The sequence below is a fragment of the Talaromyces amestolkiae genome (genome assembly GCF_001896365.1).
Source record: "Talaromyces amestolkiae strain CIB chromosome Unknown scaffold9.1, whole genome shotgun sequence".
NCBI classification, from domain to species: Eukaryota; Fungi; Ascomycota; class Eurotiomycetes; order Eurotiales; family Trichocomaceae; genus Talaromyces; species Talaromyces amestolkiae.
Genome location: NW_024468045.1, coordinates 347,215 through 359,867, shown reverse-complemented (window position 1 = coordinate 359,867; position 12,653 = coordinate 347,215). Strand labels below are relative to the sequence as shown.

The window sequence follows — 12,653 nt, the reverse complement described above, 5'->3', positions numbered from 1 at the left end:
CAATCCGAATATGTATATAAATCTCTCGCAGGTTTTCTACAGATCTTGCGTAGAGTACCTGGGTTTTTTTTTTGTGTTGTGTTTCCTCTTCGGGCTGGGTGTCAATCTTTTTGATCGCTTCTAGAAAATACGGCCGATCTTGGTACCTGAAAATAGATACTGAATGCAGCTTGATGACATACTCGCTATAGCTTGGCTATCGTCGGTTGGTCAAGGGTCCAACATCAGCCTCAAATATCTGGGGGAGACCCCGTCAGCTGACGTCGACGGCTGAGTCCAATGTTGGGATCGACTTAGTTTAATGTTGGGATCGACGTAGTTCGTAGGGCACAAAAAATTCTTAGTATGCGTTAGCGTACATTCGGTGTTTATTTATAAAAGCTACCTGTTGGTCGAATAGGCCAATAATCTTCATGTAATATGGCCCTCTGTCGTTGGTTTTCAAAGAACTAAGATACCACACATAGAAATCACCAACACCAACCATCAACATCGTCCACTCATGCCGCAACAAATGCCCATTGCTCCCCATGATGTAATTTCAAAGTCTAAAGATCATGTGGTTTATGATCAGGACGCTCGTAGCATGTGCAGGATCTTCTTCCCTTCAAAACCCTTTTCCGCTAGGAGTGACGTGAGCTGATGCTTCTATGAAACACCGCCGCAGTATACCCGAACATCCCAAAGGATACAATCTGAACCAACAGCCCCCACAGTAATGACCGATTTTGCGCATGTATCATGACCCGTAATGCTCAATCCAACAAATAATCCAACGACGAGACTTCAGACTTCCTAATTGGGCAATAAAACCCTAATGTCTGTTGTGTGCACGGACCATATAAGAGAGACACCTTTAGGACCTACAATAAATGTTCCGGAAGCCGAAGACACTCGAGATGCTTCATCTTATGCGAAAGATTACACATCTGACATTGAATCAAGGCTACTGCTATCTCGCAAAACCTCCATCGGCCACTCTAACCAATCCTCCCAATCAGCACCAAAAGAGTCACAGATAGACTCTATCAAAAAACGCCCTCCATCTCCAAAAACCCACAGTTGTCGATACGTATGCAGCAGAACAGCGTAATGAGCGAGGATAATCAATGCCTCAGGTCGTCCCATATGGAGTGCATCAACGTATTCTTCAGGGATCATGACCGGCCACGCAATGACTGCACCGTACATTGATATCGAGGCTGAAGAAGTCGAAGTCGAGCCTGGAATTTCACATGCATTCATTATTGACTGCAGGTTTCCAATTGTCAATTTATAAGTCTTGGTCAGTGGATCGCCGAGTTTCGCGCTATTTATAAGGCTGAGGAGTTTTGTGAGAGTCGGGTTGAAAGTTGTAGGCTGGTCTGATAGTTTGAGTTGATCAGTGACCAAACTGCGTCCGATGGGTGATTGGGTTAGAGCATCCCATTGCCCTGAGACCACGGTTCGTATGCCGCGATGGATATGGATGTATTGTACAAATTTCTCGAGAAACCTAGCTAAGGTATCGTCGCCACGGTAAATTAAGGTATCGCATAAAAGATGGGCGCCGAGAACGGCAGAGAAGAAAAATGCGGCGAGGCAGGTATCTGCGTTGAGAATAGCGGGTTCCGCGTTGTAAATTGATAGAGCATGGGTCTGAAAATTCATTGCTTGGAATCGATAAGATTCTTTCGTGTGTGTGTCGCGCCCAACGACGCTTTTGTGTAAAGCTGCGAAGCCGAGAAGCTCGTTCATGAGATATGGGACCGGTAGACAGTGTTTGAGAATGTCCGTTAGAGAAATGTCTATAAATTCGTAGGTATGCAATGAGGGCAATGTCTCTGCAGTCAAATGATAAAATAAGAGCATGTGATGCATGTTAACTGGTGAATATGATTCGTCTTCAGCATTGTGCTCGCTGACATTTTGAGGAGATATAGGTGAAGGCTGTTGACGCGGAGTCGGACTTGCTGATGTATTGAAGCTATTCAGGGACGAATGTCTGAATACAGTTTTCGATACTGGGAATTCGCAGTGGCGATTGGCGTCTTTACAGTTTGAGCAATTGGGATATGATTCGTCGCACTATTTGGGTCAGAAAGATGATTCTCTGCTGTCGGGTATATGGTATGGTAGGTAGCAAAGCCGCCGGCATACCTTGATATGACGTCGTTTGCATACAATGCAGCCATTCCTTGACTTCTTATGAGCTTTTCGAGGCATAGCTAGCAGGATTACTAGGAATCGAGCTGAATTCTCGCATTCAGAGTAAGCAGAACAGAGTCATGTAGGTTGCCTCAATTTGAGAGCTCAAGAAATTTGTGGTCCGTGCATACGACTCAATACGAATGGCCCACTTCGCCTGTTTGTAGGATATCTTTTGTCGAATCTATGGTTCTACATCAAATTCACTTCTAGCGATCTATTTATGCAATTCGTATTCTGTGTCAGTTAATGAGATAGCTGAAAGATTTCTGCTGCCTAACGACACAGAATTATCATAGAGACGACTCGGGGCCACCTCCCTTACGGATCCAAACAGCATCGATGTTCATATCCAGCTTTCTTGAGACAAAATCAGCGACAATGAGACGGAACTATCATGATACAGACTCACCCGTCGATTCTATGCTTCGTGAACGGTTCTGAAGAGCCCGGAATAGGATTTCCGAATGCAATGCTTTTCTCCTGTTGCATGTTACAGAGTAAGCAATATGTAAGGATAGAAACGACAGCTTCAATAGCACCTCTGGGCTAAGTACTTACAATACCAAGGGTTAGATGAATGCCCGGCGGTTCGGACAGTATGTACTCTTCCAACGGTTCGTTACTTATAATATGCTGGATATTCCTCACAACGAGGGCTGCCTGTTTAGAGCCTCTGGAATTTGTCAACTTCAGATTAACGATATGTAACTCGAGTAGACGTACGGTTTTGCAGCTTTATGTGCACCGGTTTCGGCGACATCCCCTATAGCGAAGATGTTGGGATACCTCGCATCACTAATTTGTAGCGTTGTCGACGTCTGAATGAACCCATTTTGGTTTATGCACTCTGGTGAAAGAGATTTGATAATATCAGATTGTGGAGTCTGGCCAGTGCAAATAATCTGTCACCGGTCAATTTCAGCGTCATGAGTCAACGATCAAACGCAAACCTACCGCGTGATCAGCTTTCAGTGATGATTCATCCTCCAACTCAACATCAAAAACACTCCCATCTGTAGGATAAAATCCGTCTAGAGGCAGTTTAACTCGCGATCCTAACTTGATTTCAACCCCGAGCTCTGCACACCTATTTAAGATAATATAATTCAAATCTGGATGGAAGTTGTGCATAAGCCTGCTTCGGGAATGCACCAAGGTGACAGACTTAGCGGGATAGAGCTCTTTTATATCAGTTGCAATTTGAACGCCAACCGCTCCTCCACCGATCACAATAATTTTAGAGCTGCGCGCAACATTTTGGGCGTGGTCCTGTAAATAAGCCACGCCGGCTTGCTTATCTATGCTGATCATATTTGAGGGTGCAACTAATGAAGTGCCCGTGGCAATGATCTAGTCCACGTTAGAGTAGAAAGAATACAAAACAGAAGCAGTCGCCGTACAAGATATGAAAAAGAGATAGAGTCTACTAGCACGCCATCCAATGGAACTTCTCTATCCAATTGAACAGCATTGCTGTCAATCGTAGTGACTCGAGCCTGTAGAACTGTCCCAGAATTCGGAGGGCAATTGACGAATGCACCCGGAACGTAAGGAATGAATGCCTTTTGCGTCTGTACGCCTTGTGCTACAGAAAACCTGGGGAAGGCGAACAAGTGATTGAAGTGCGATCTCTTCTCAGTCAGTATGACATGGAATTTGTCACTCAAACTGGATGCGAGTTGCTGTGCTGCATTCAGACCTATAGGTAAGTCAGCAGATACATAGATATTGCATTAGTTGACCTAAAAACGGCTAGAACGAACCTACGTAGCTGCCACCGACGACGACAATGTAGGGTAGAGTCATAGCGATGGATTAGACCAATTCCAATCAAGTTACCTTGATGTTTGATAGCTACTGAAGGGCCTAGCAAGAGCAAATTTAAGGCTTATATCAAGTCATCTCATTTCGGTTTCTGTTCCAAGCTGGTGCATCGGCCGACGGGAACATCGGCCGAGTCATACTGTGTAGCACGCATCTTGGTGAATCTATTTCGCAAAGCATGGTAAGCGAGAATGAACCACCGCGTTAAAGTCGTTTCTAGGACCCGAATCCAAGTGATTATGTGTAGACCGGAGAGAGAGTAGCCTTAACCTGACCCTAATCTAACGTCCTATGACAGTGAAGAACACCTGCCAAGTACAACCACTGCAAGTGTAATCAAAAAACACGACGCATTTAGCAGAATTAAAAAAGCCTTGATTGCTCTATAATTAGTATTATGTTCACACCAATCGCCCAATGGCCACATGTTCGAAGCGTCCGCACCGGGCTAAGAACTTTTCCGGCCGGGCATGCAGTGATTCCCCCCTCTGTCATTAAATATTTCCTTTTGAGACACAATGACCTAACTTGATATTAAAACAAGCATGAAGCTTCTGGCTGCGCATAAATCATAACGAGTGAACTTTTGATCAAGCGGAGACTATACTCCAACATCGGCCGAGCCTAAGAACTTTAAAAGGGTCTAGTCCAGTCAACTATCTGGAAACATGGAGAACAGACATTTCGACCACGCGACTTTTAATAACCGGCCGGTATCCGTAATTCGTAATTACATACATCCCCATGGGGTAAATGTATTATTGACATCTCGGGAGTGATCTAGAACTCTATATTCAATTTCGGGTGGAAGGGAGTTGCATTTCTGTATATATACGCTGTTTTGCGTCACCAATATCCAGATGTTTGCAACTATAGTATTGGCGGTTCGCTGTTCAATCGCCAATTGTGTATATCATCTTGATTGTTGTCGATCTACTACTTGAGCGAACGGTCATGAAGGCCATGGACAACCCCATCGAGAAGGATGGTAACCTCTATCACGTCGAAGATGTGATCGATAAATCTGAGTCAAATGCCCTCAAACTCACTCGGAATGACTTTTTTGAAGCGCAAAATGATTCATTGTCTGAGGGCAGATCGCCATGGCCCGTGATTAAGGAGAATCTCAAGCTGTGCATGATTGTTCTCGCTGTCCAGGTTAGAGAAAATCAATCTCTTGCACCAAAAATGTTTAGCTTACAACTGTGGCTACAGACCAATGGTATCATTCTCGGCCTCGAATACACTTTTCTCGGAGCGCTTGTCGGTGTTCAAGCCTTTTGCAGGACTATGGGCTCCTATGACGAGGGCTCTGGAAGTTACGCCGTAGCCGCAAGCACATTATCGCTCTGGGCCGGGTTATTTGGTCTTATGTATGTTGGTCGATACCAAGATATGCTCATGAGCTTTGCAATACATCTAACATAGAAAATTAGGCAGTTTTCCGGACAGCTCTTTGCCGGTTGGTTCGCGGATCGTTACGGTCGATCTAAATGTATTTACCTGATGATATTCAACACCTATATCGGTGTCATGACCGAGATTCTCTCCCAGAACAAGAACGATTATACTGGCGCCAAGATTCTTATGGGTGTAGCAACCGGCATGATGCAAGTTGCTATTCCGACGTATGTAGCTGAAATCACCCCTCGTGAGATTCGAGGTATTACCATTGGATTGTTCAGTTTCAACTGTGAGCTTTTTCTTGCCTCTCTATTATCTATATGTGACAGAAAAGGATATACGCTGACAGTGAGATGATGCTAGTAACCCTTGGTTCTCTCATAGGCACCTTCGTCACCTGGGGCTCAAACAAAGCCTGGGGCGCTGATGCCCTAGACAACAGAGGCTGGCGCGTGCCACTTTACGTCGGTCTTGCAGCACCCACAGTCAGCCTCGTAGCTATGCTTCTAATGATGCCAGAATCGCCGTATTGGCTAGTTCTGAAAGACCGGGGCGAGGACGCCAAACGTAGTCTTGCACGACTGCATCCGCGACAAGCTTCGACAGAGATTGACAAAAAATACCATGAGCTACAGTACACAGTCATGAAGGAGGTTCAGTTCAAGGAGTTCACTAAAGATGCCACTTACATGGAGTGTCTCCGAGGCCCCAATTTGCAACGCACTTTCTCGGCCATGTTTCCCTCAACGTCGCAGCAGTTGATTGGCAATCAACTTGTACAATCTTACTCAACTTGTAAGTTCATCATTCAAGAAAACCCTCTGCGAGAGTACTACTAAGTATGTTTGATAAGACTTCTTCACCATTGCTGGCCTGTCGAATGCCCTTTTAGGCAGCGTCATCGTGGCCTGCGCTGGCCTCGCTGCGGGCTTTTTGTGTTTCTTCTTGATTGAAACCAAAAGCATTGGGAGATGGACTTTGGTTTTCTGGGGTGTCTTTGGGATTACTATCTCTATGCGTGAGTACATCTGTTGGGTTCTTAGAGATTTGTTCTAATACGCGATTAGTCGGAATCGGCATCGTCGATACTGTCGACCACGGAAAGACCAGTACCAGTGCTGGCGCCGCTCTTGTGGCTTTTATCGCTTTATTCAATGCCGCTACGGCTGTTGGTCCAGGTGTAGCAGGGTATGTCATTCTTCTCCAAAGCACTTGCATAAATTTAAGCTTACGACCTCTCTTATGTAGATGGGCCTACGCTGGAGAAGTAGGGTCCGTTCGTCTCCGCGCGAAAACCGCTACCATGGCGGTGGGTGTCAACGCCATCATCGGAACATTGACTAACATTGTGATCCCATTTGAGTTGAATGCCATTGGACCCAAGACCGGGTATATGTTCTTCGGTGTCGGAGTGATATGCCTTGTTCTCATCTACCTCTGGGTTCCGGATGTTACGGGCCGCACATACGCGCAATTGGATGAATTATTTGAGCGAAGGATTCCAGCGAGGAAGTTCAAGACTACTGTTTGTACGGGTGAGTATGGACAGGAGCATACTAGGGATCATGTGAAGGCTTGAAAGTGATGTCGAGGCATTTAAAAACATAATCCTGAAATGACGAGGTGGTGGAAAGGGGGTTTCATTGGTGGCACGTAGGGATCATAGTCGTGGGGTGGAGCAAATATTGAGGGTGCTTATGAGGAAGTAGTACGATAATATAGTTGACTAGGCTCGATTAATTCTCCCTATTATTTACCCTATTCATGCCCATCAGACGGGAATGCATAATGCCATACAAGATGCTGTATGGAGGGTAGCGGGAACAAAGCTAACAACAGGACTTTTGACGAAACTCGATTCGCAAATAAAAATCCGTTTCCTACTTTAAAAACATTTCCCATTACTGGTATCGCTAAAACCATCTAGCTAGTCCAATTGGCCCACTCTCCAGGCACGAACAGTGGATCAATAAAATCCGGTAGACAGCTCAACAAAGGATCAAGATTGCTAAAGTCACCAAGATAGGGGCCATCGTTGGGAATGTTACAATACTTATTCAAGCTCTGCTGGCTGTGATGTTGATGTTGATGACGTTGTTGCTGCTGCTGCTGTTGTTGACGAAGGCGATGCTTCTGGTGCAGAACAGGAACCATTTGGGGCAGTGTCGATGACCATTTAGCATTCATGCCAGACTCTGCAACGGTTTTGAGAAAGTTCTCACGTACTGCCCATGCTTGCAAAGTTAGCTCTCCAATAAGCAAATGTATGTCCGTGTCGCTTTCAATGTATTCGTAGTGATGTTCATAGAGTTCTTCGATTTGTGACCATGCGGATTGCATGGCTTGATCCCAGTCGCCGCGCCCAGCCAAAGTCTTTAGAACGTATACAGGGGCTCCCCATGGTATGAAAAAGCGCACATACCAGAGGAAACCACGTAGAGATCTGCTGGAGTGGATCAGATTGTCGTACTCTAGGTTGCGTGATGCTAGCTGGAATGGCTCGTTTGTAGGGGTCGCTGGTTGTGGTTGTCCCGACGTTGCAATTGGAGCTGCAGTATTTGCTGGTGGACGAATATCAGGCGGCCGTGCTATTCGATGTAAAGCCATTTGCATCAATTTGCAGATAGTTGATCGAGTGACCATTGTAGCCAGGAACTGCACGGGAACGACAGGATCACAAAAGCGAAGGTAGTTCTCTTCAAGAAAACTCTTGAGATCCGTTAGACTTCTCTTTAGACTGCCGCTACCGCTATCATTGCTACCAGTACCACCATCGCCTTTCCCCTCACCCTCGCCAGATTTACGATCAAGACTTGAGATAGATCCCCGTTCGTACAAGTACCGCACTATTTCATACTTCGCTTGACAGAAAGTCATTTCTGTTGCGCCCGATCGTTCAGTGGGCGCTCCTGTCATATCGGGTTCAAGATCTGCATCGTTGCAATTGCAGGGAAGCATAGTATCTGTGGATTGGGGCAAACAGCTCTCCGCACCAACCAATTCTGAGAGCCGTTGATCGAGGCTGACGATGTACCACCACAGACGGCGTCTCATCTCAACTTTGAACGGGGATAGCTCCAGACTTGCGCCGTCACGATGAAGGCCTTGTGACTGAGCCATGCGAATTGTTGATCCCATGACGGTCCAGAGCGAGTATCGATCAGAATTGTGGAACATTGAAGTCTGTGCATAGTCAATATCGGCTATCTCATGGAGACTTTTCATCTCATATATGAATGGCCACTCACTAGAAGGAGAACATGTGCACACAATAAATCGATATCAGGCACTCGCAAAAATGATGCCTCAGAAAGTGCATGTCTCGTAGCCGACTGGAAGGCGTGCAGCAACGCAAAGTGAGCTTCACCAAAGACTGCCTTACATTCTCTATCGGTAAGTGAGGATATAGCGCATGCGCAGATAGAGTATTTCAGCGCATCACTCGTCATGCTTGAGGTAGATGATAATTCTTCTACGCTGTTGTTGTTTGACAACATCAATACCTCTACTGAAGGAGCATGAACAACTTTGGTTAGGGGATGGACATTTTCCAAAAATACAAACCAATGTTGCGTCAGTGGGCCGGTTACGTGGGCAGCAAGTTGGAGTTGATTTGGAGATTGCGGCCCTAGCTGAGGGTGTGCCATACCTGGAGTTAAGATGCTTTCTGTTATGGTATTTGAGCCCGCGTTTTGTGAGCTCCAGTGATAAGCAACACCTTGTGAACTAACGCTATCGTTGGAAGGTGAGCATATAGGCTGTTGTCTGTACTAGGTGCAAGGGTTAATTGAGGATTTATTAAGATACCAGCCATGGTAGCTTACTTCTTGACCCATGATACCAATGAACCCATGTTCATAGTATCTTTTCCCACCATCTTCAGACAGGAGAACTCCACGATGTGGCTGTTGATGTTCTTGCTGCGGTTCTCCTTCGATTGCTTGGCGAATTGGGAATTTCGGTTGTGTTTGGAGGCGTTCCACGGCATTGGGAAGACCAGGACTTGAACTTATAGGCCGTGAATCTTGATGCCTTTTTGTTGCCTGAAATGAGTCATCTCTCTGATAGAATGTGTTTGGTAGTGATTGAATGGCCCCATTATCGAAAGTACCGGCATCATCTTTTGCTGCTGCATCATGCCCTTCATCGAAGCTCTGAAATGGAATTCCAGCATTCAGTAAGGCAGCCTCATGAGCTCGCAACCTCTCGAGCAGCGTCTCAGACAAGACATCGGACTGATCGGATCCGGCCTTGCGTTTTCGTCGCTGCCGTGACGGCGGAGTATTGCTATATCTGCATAGAAGCCGAGACCTGGAACACGCAGCACACGGGTGACACTTATTGCACTTTACTTTGCGTTGCGTGCAATTGATGCAGGCATACGGCCTGGTAGGCCCAGCGCTGCTCGAGTTTGTGGTCATATTGACGGCTACTGTCAAGTTGTAGAACTGGAAGTGCGAGAAGCAACTACGCACTAGTAATTTCGGAGCGATACCTGTGAACGCGGGGGAATCTGGGCAGTAGTTTTCTTGAACCTCAGTTCGTTCCAGCTTCCAATTCTGGACTTGAGTCTGGGGAAACTTCAAATCGGTTATTGGATCTTTCAACTGTACTGTAATAACGACACTGTCCTGTGACTGCCATTACGAGTAACATTTCTTGACACAGTCGACTGTACAAGAATGGCCGCGCGTTCTCGTCGACTAAAGCGCCCGAGGCCCCGAACAGTCCCGCCATGTTTTCCCACTTTTTATACTCTGGTTCGGCCGAAGTGTTGAAGCTATTGAGCCCTAGCGGATAATGCAAGCGGCCAATTAGCTTTGATCGCTTTTCATGATGTATATCTCTATCACTTGGTTGCTTCATTAGTCACCTCAAATCCTTACAGAACTAAGACATAGACACGATCAAACAAGGAGACGATGATTCAATTGACTACTATAGCAAATGCTCGCGTCCTCATCGTAGGAGAGGGCACTCTGGTAGATGAGATCGTGCGCAATTTGACGTCGTATGGTAGGCACGCCCCATCGATTTTGGAGTAGAGATCATGACGAATGCTGAAGCTTTTGTACAGGCATAAACAAAATATCCATTATAGGGCGTCCGTCAAATCTCCAGGAGCAGACAAAGTGCGAGATTATCGAACGGGCTAGTTCTCCCTGCACGATTTCGGACTATATTCTAATGATGGATTCTAGGATCCTGAACAGTTTATTGCCTTTGACAGCAATTACTTCAAGTCCTTTGACCTGGTACTATGTGCTGATCAACCTCGTACCTTCGAATTAGCGCTGGCGTGTTTACGATGGCCAGGTAAGCGAATTCGCGAGACATGGTATGATTTTGTTAATGATGATTTTGACGAAAGATACACCCATAATAATCATGAGAGGTGTCGCCAATAATTGCAAAATGCGATGCCAATATGGAGAGCTACCACGTATGCATCCCTGTTTTTCTTAGATACACACACAAGGTATCTAGGTAACACTGTCTGACATCGAAAACGAACAGTGACAAATGGTGAGAAATCGACTTTTATAACCCTAGAATCAGATCTACTTCCCTGGACTGATGCAAAGCGCGCATTGGGTAAGCATTCTTTTTTCATTCAACAAGTAAGCGAAATTCTGACAAAAAAAACACAGTACACTCCATCGTCGAGAATGCCTTTCATCCCCAGCAAGACTCTTCGTTTCGTGGCTACTTGATTGCAGCGCATGCAGCCGTCCAATTCCACGAAGTCAATGGACGCTGGCCCTCGGACTCTGTGCCGGAAGACAAGTTAAATTTTCAGGGTATGGTTCCGTCGAATCAACAAACTGAGCTTGTCAGCCAGTATATCGATGGCTTGTGAGTTATTCTGCGCATCATATGCTTTTCAAGTTTCTGCTGATGATAGACTAATATGAGTAGTCTAAGAGATGGGCTGACATCTGCTCATCAAACGTTTGCAGTTCTCGCACAGTTTGTGGCCCATGATGCTCTCAACTTATTGACTGGGGATGAGCAGCCAGTCAACAACACTAATTTGGATGAAGTTATCAAGATTGCAGTCAAGGGGTTGTAATTGTGCTTCATCATATCAATGGGCTCGGGGAATTCCGTAGCTTACGGAAGTAGTAAATCTGATAACTGTATCATAAATCCTAGGCTTTCCGGTAATCCATCCACCCATCTACTTATCAGTATCTAAAACACATACTGCATCTGCAAGACTTTCAATCATGAGACAAATTGTAACTCGTCGGATTGCTCCCCTCGTGCCCCACAAGTGACCGAATGTTCGGCCGATGTCTCCCTTTACACTGAATATCTCCGAGATTGGAGTAGGGTTAGGGCTATAGGTACAAGTCCTTCGGCATTATAATAAATCGAATCCTCCCTTGCCCTTCGAAAGTAGACAGTTCGGTATTCCAACCCATATCAGAACAAAGCCATACATGTGTCCTTGCTTAAAAGATGAATAACGCGCCACCTCACATCCTTGACAGCCAGGACCCGTGTTCACCACTCGCCATGGACGGCACCAGAACCACCCTACTTCTTCTTGACTTCCATAAATTCATAGTCTCATCACAACCGTCCTCCGGTCAACGTGCGCTTACAAAAGCAGTACATCTACGAACATGGGCACGAGCGCAGGGAATGCTAATAGTGCACTGTATGATCGATCTCAGGGCTGTCACCGCCCCTGAACGCAAAATGGCTACACGCGCAAACGGAATCAAGACCAAGATGAGCATCGCCGACCCAGGGAGTAGAGGTGAACCGGACGAAATTGCTGCTACATCTGATGAATACATTTTCTGGCGTCCACCAAGTCACGTCTCTGCGCTGGGATCGTATGGACTTCAGGAATTCTTGCACCAGCATGGTGTGAAGTCCTTGTTGCTGGCGGGATTTAGCACTTCTGGTTGTGTGATTAATACTGCAAAACAGGCGGCGGATTCGGGTTTTATTACTACGGTCATTTCGGATGCATGCGGTGACAAGTCAGAAGAGGCACATGGGGTTATTATGGAGAGGCTGTTGATTGGGCAATGCCATGTTGTTGAGGAAGAGACGTTCGTCAATGCCTGGGATGGGGACTTTGCAAAGTCTACTGAGAAGATAGTTATTACCAGCTCCTAATTCGAAAAATGTATTGCTCTAATTTAGCCGCATACTATTCTAGACGGAGAAACGTCAATTCTAGCATGAGATTCAAAAACAGCAAAGTACAGTAATTC

General features: G+C 45.9%; 5 protein-coding genes across 5 annotated transcripts; 3 read left to right on the top strand and 2 right to left on the bottom strand.

The window, feature by feature from the left end:
• Window positions 1-2,480: 2,480 nt before the first annotated feature.
• On the bottom strand, window positions 2,481-3,996 carry BHQ10_005159 (uncharacterized protein; the record flags this gene model as incomplete). The annotated part of the gene is made up of 8 exons (XM_040877604.1): window positions 2,481-2,547; window positions 2,600-2,670; window positions 2,749-2,863; window positions 2,914-3,092; window positions 3,145-3,277; window positions 3,356-3,540; window positions 3,624-3,889; window positions 3,954-3,996. 8 exons carry the CDS (start codon window positions 3,994-3,996, stop codon window positions 2,481-2,483), a joined length of 1,059 nt encoding a protein of 352 aa, XP_040733663.1.
• A 972-nt stretch (window positions 3,997-4,968) lies between these two features.
• Window positions 4,969-6,997, top strand: BHQ10_005158 (uncharacterized protein; the record flags this gene model as incomplete). Its single annotated transcript, XM_040877603.1, has 7 exons — window positions 4,969-5,172; window positions 5,230-5,387; window positions 5,451-5,707; window positions 5,803-6,213; window positions 6,272-6,436; window positions 6,486-6,606; window positions 6,667-6,997. The coding sequence occupies 7 exons, from the start codon at window positions 4,969-4,971 to the stop codon at window positions 6,995-6,997; spliced, it is 1,647 nt and encodes a 548-aa protein (XP_040733662.1).
• A 344-nt stretch (window positions 6,998-7,341) lies between these two features.
• BHQ10_005157 (uncharacterized protein) lies at window positions 7,342-9,839 on the bottom strand (the record flags this gene model as incomplete). The annotated part of the gene is made up of 3 exons (XM_040877602.1): window positions 7,342-8,601; window positions 9,243-9,729; window positions 9,802-9,839. The coding sequence occupies 3 exons, from the start codon at window positions 9,837-9,839 to the stop codon at window positions 7,342-7,344; spliced, it is 1,785 nt and encodes a 594-aa protein (XP_040733661.1).
• A 501-nt stretch (window positions 9,840-10,340) lies between these two features.
• Window positions 10,341-11,491, top strand: BHQ10_005156 (uncharacterized protein; the record flags this gene model as incomplete). The annotated part of the gene is made up of 6 exons (XM_040877601.1): window positions 10,341-10,429; window positions 10,496-10,550; window positions 10,620-10,734; window positions 10,978-11,013; window positions 11,070-11,274; window positions 11,338-11,491. 6 exons carry the CDS (start codon window positions 10,341-10,343, stop codon window positions 11,489-11,491), a joined length of 654 nt encoding a protein of 217 aa, XP_040733660.1.
• Window positions 11,492-11,940: 449 nt separating this feature from the next.
• BHQ10_005155 (uncharacterized protein) lies at window positions 11,941-12,555 on the top strand (the record flags this gene model as incomplete). Its single annotated transcript, XM_040877600.1, has 1 exon — window positions 11,941-12,555. One exon carries the CDS (start codon window positions 11,941-11,943, stop codon window positions 12,553-12,555), a length of 615 nt encoding a protein of 204 aa, XP_040733659.1.
• Between the last annotated feature and the right edge of the window lie 98 nt (window positions 12,556-12,653).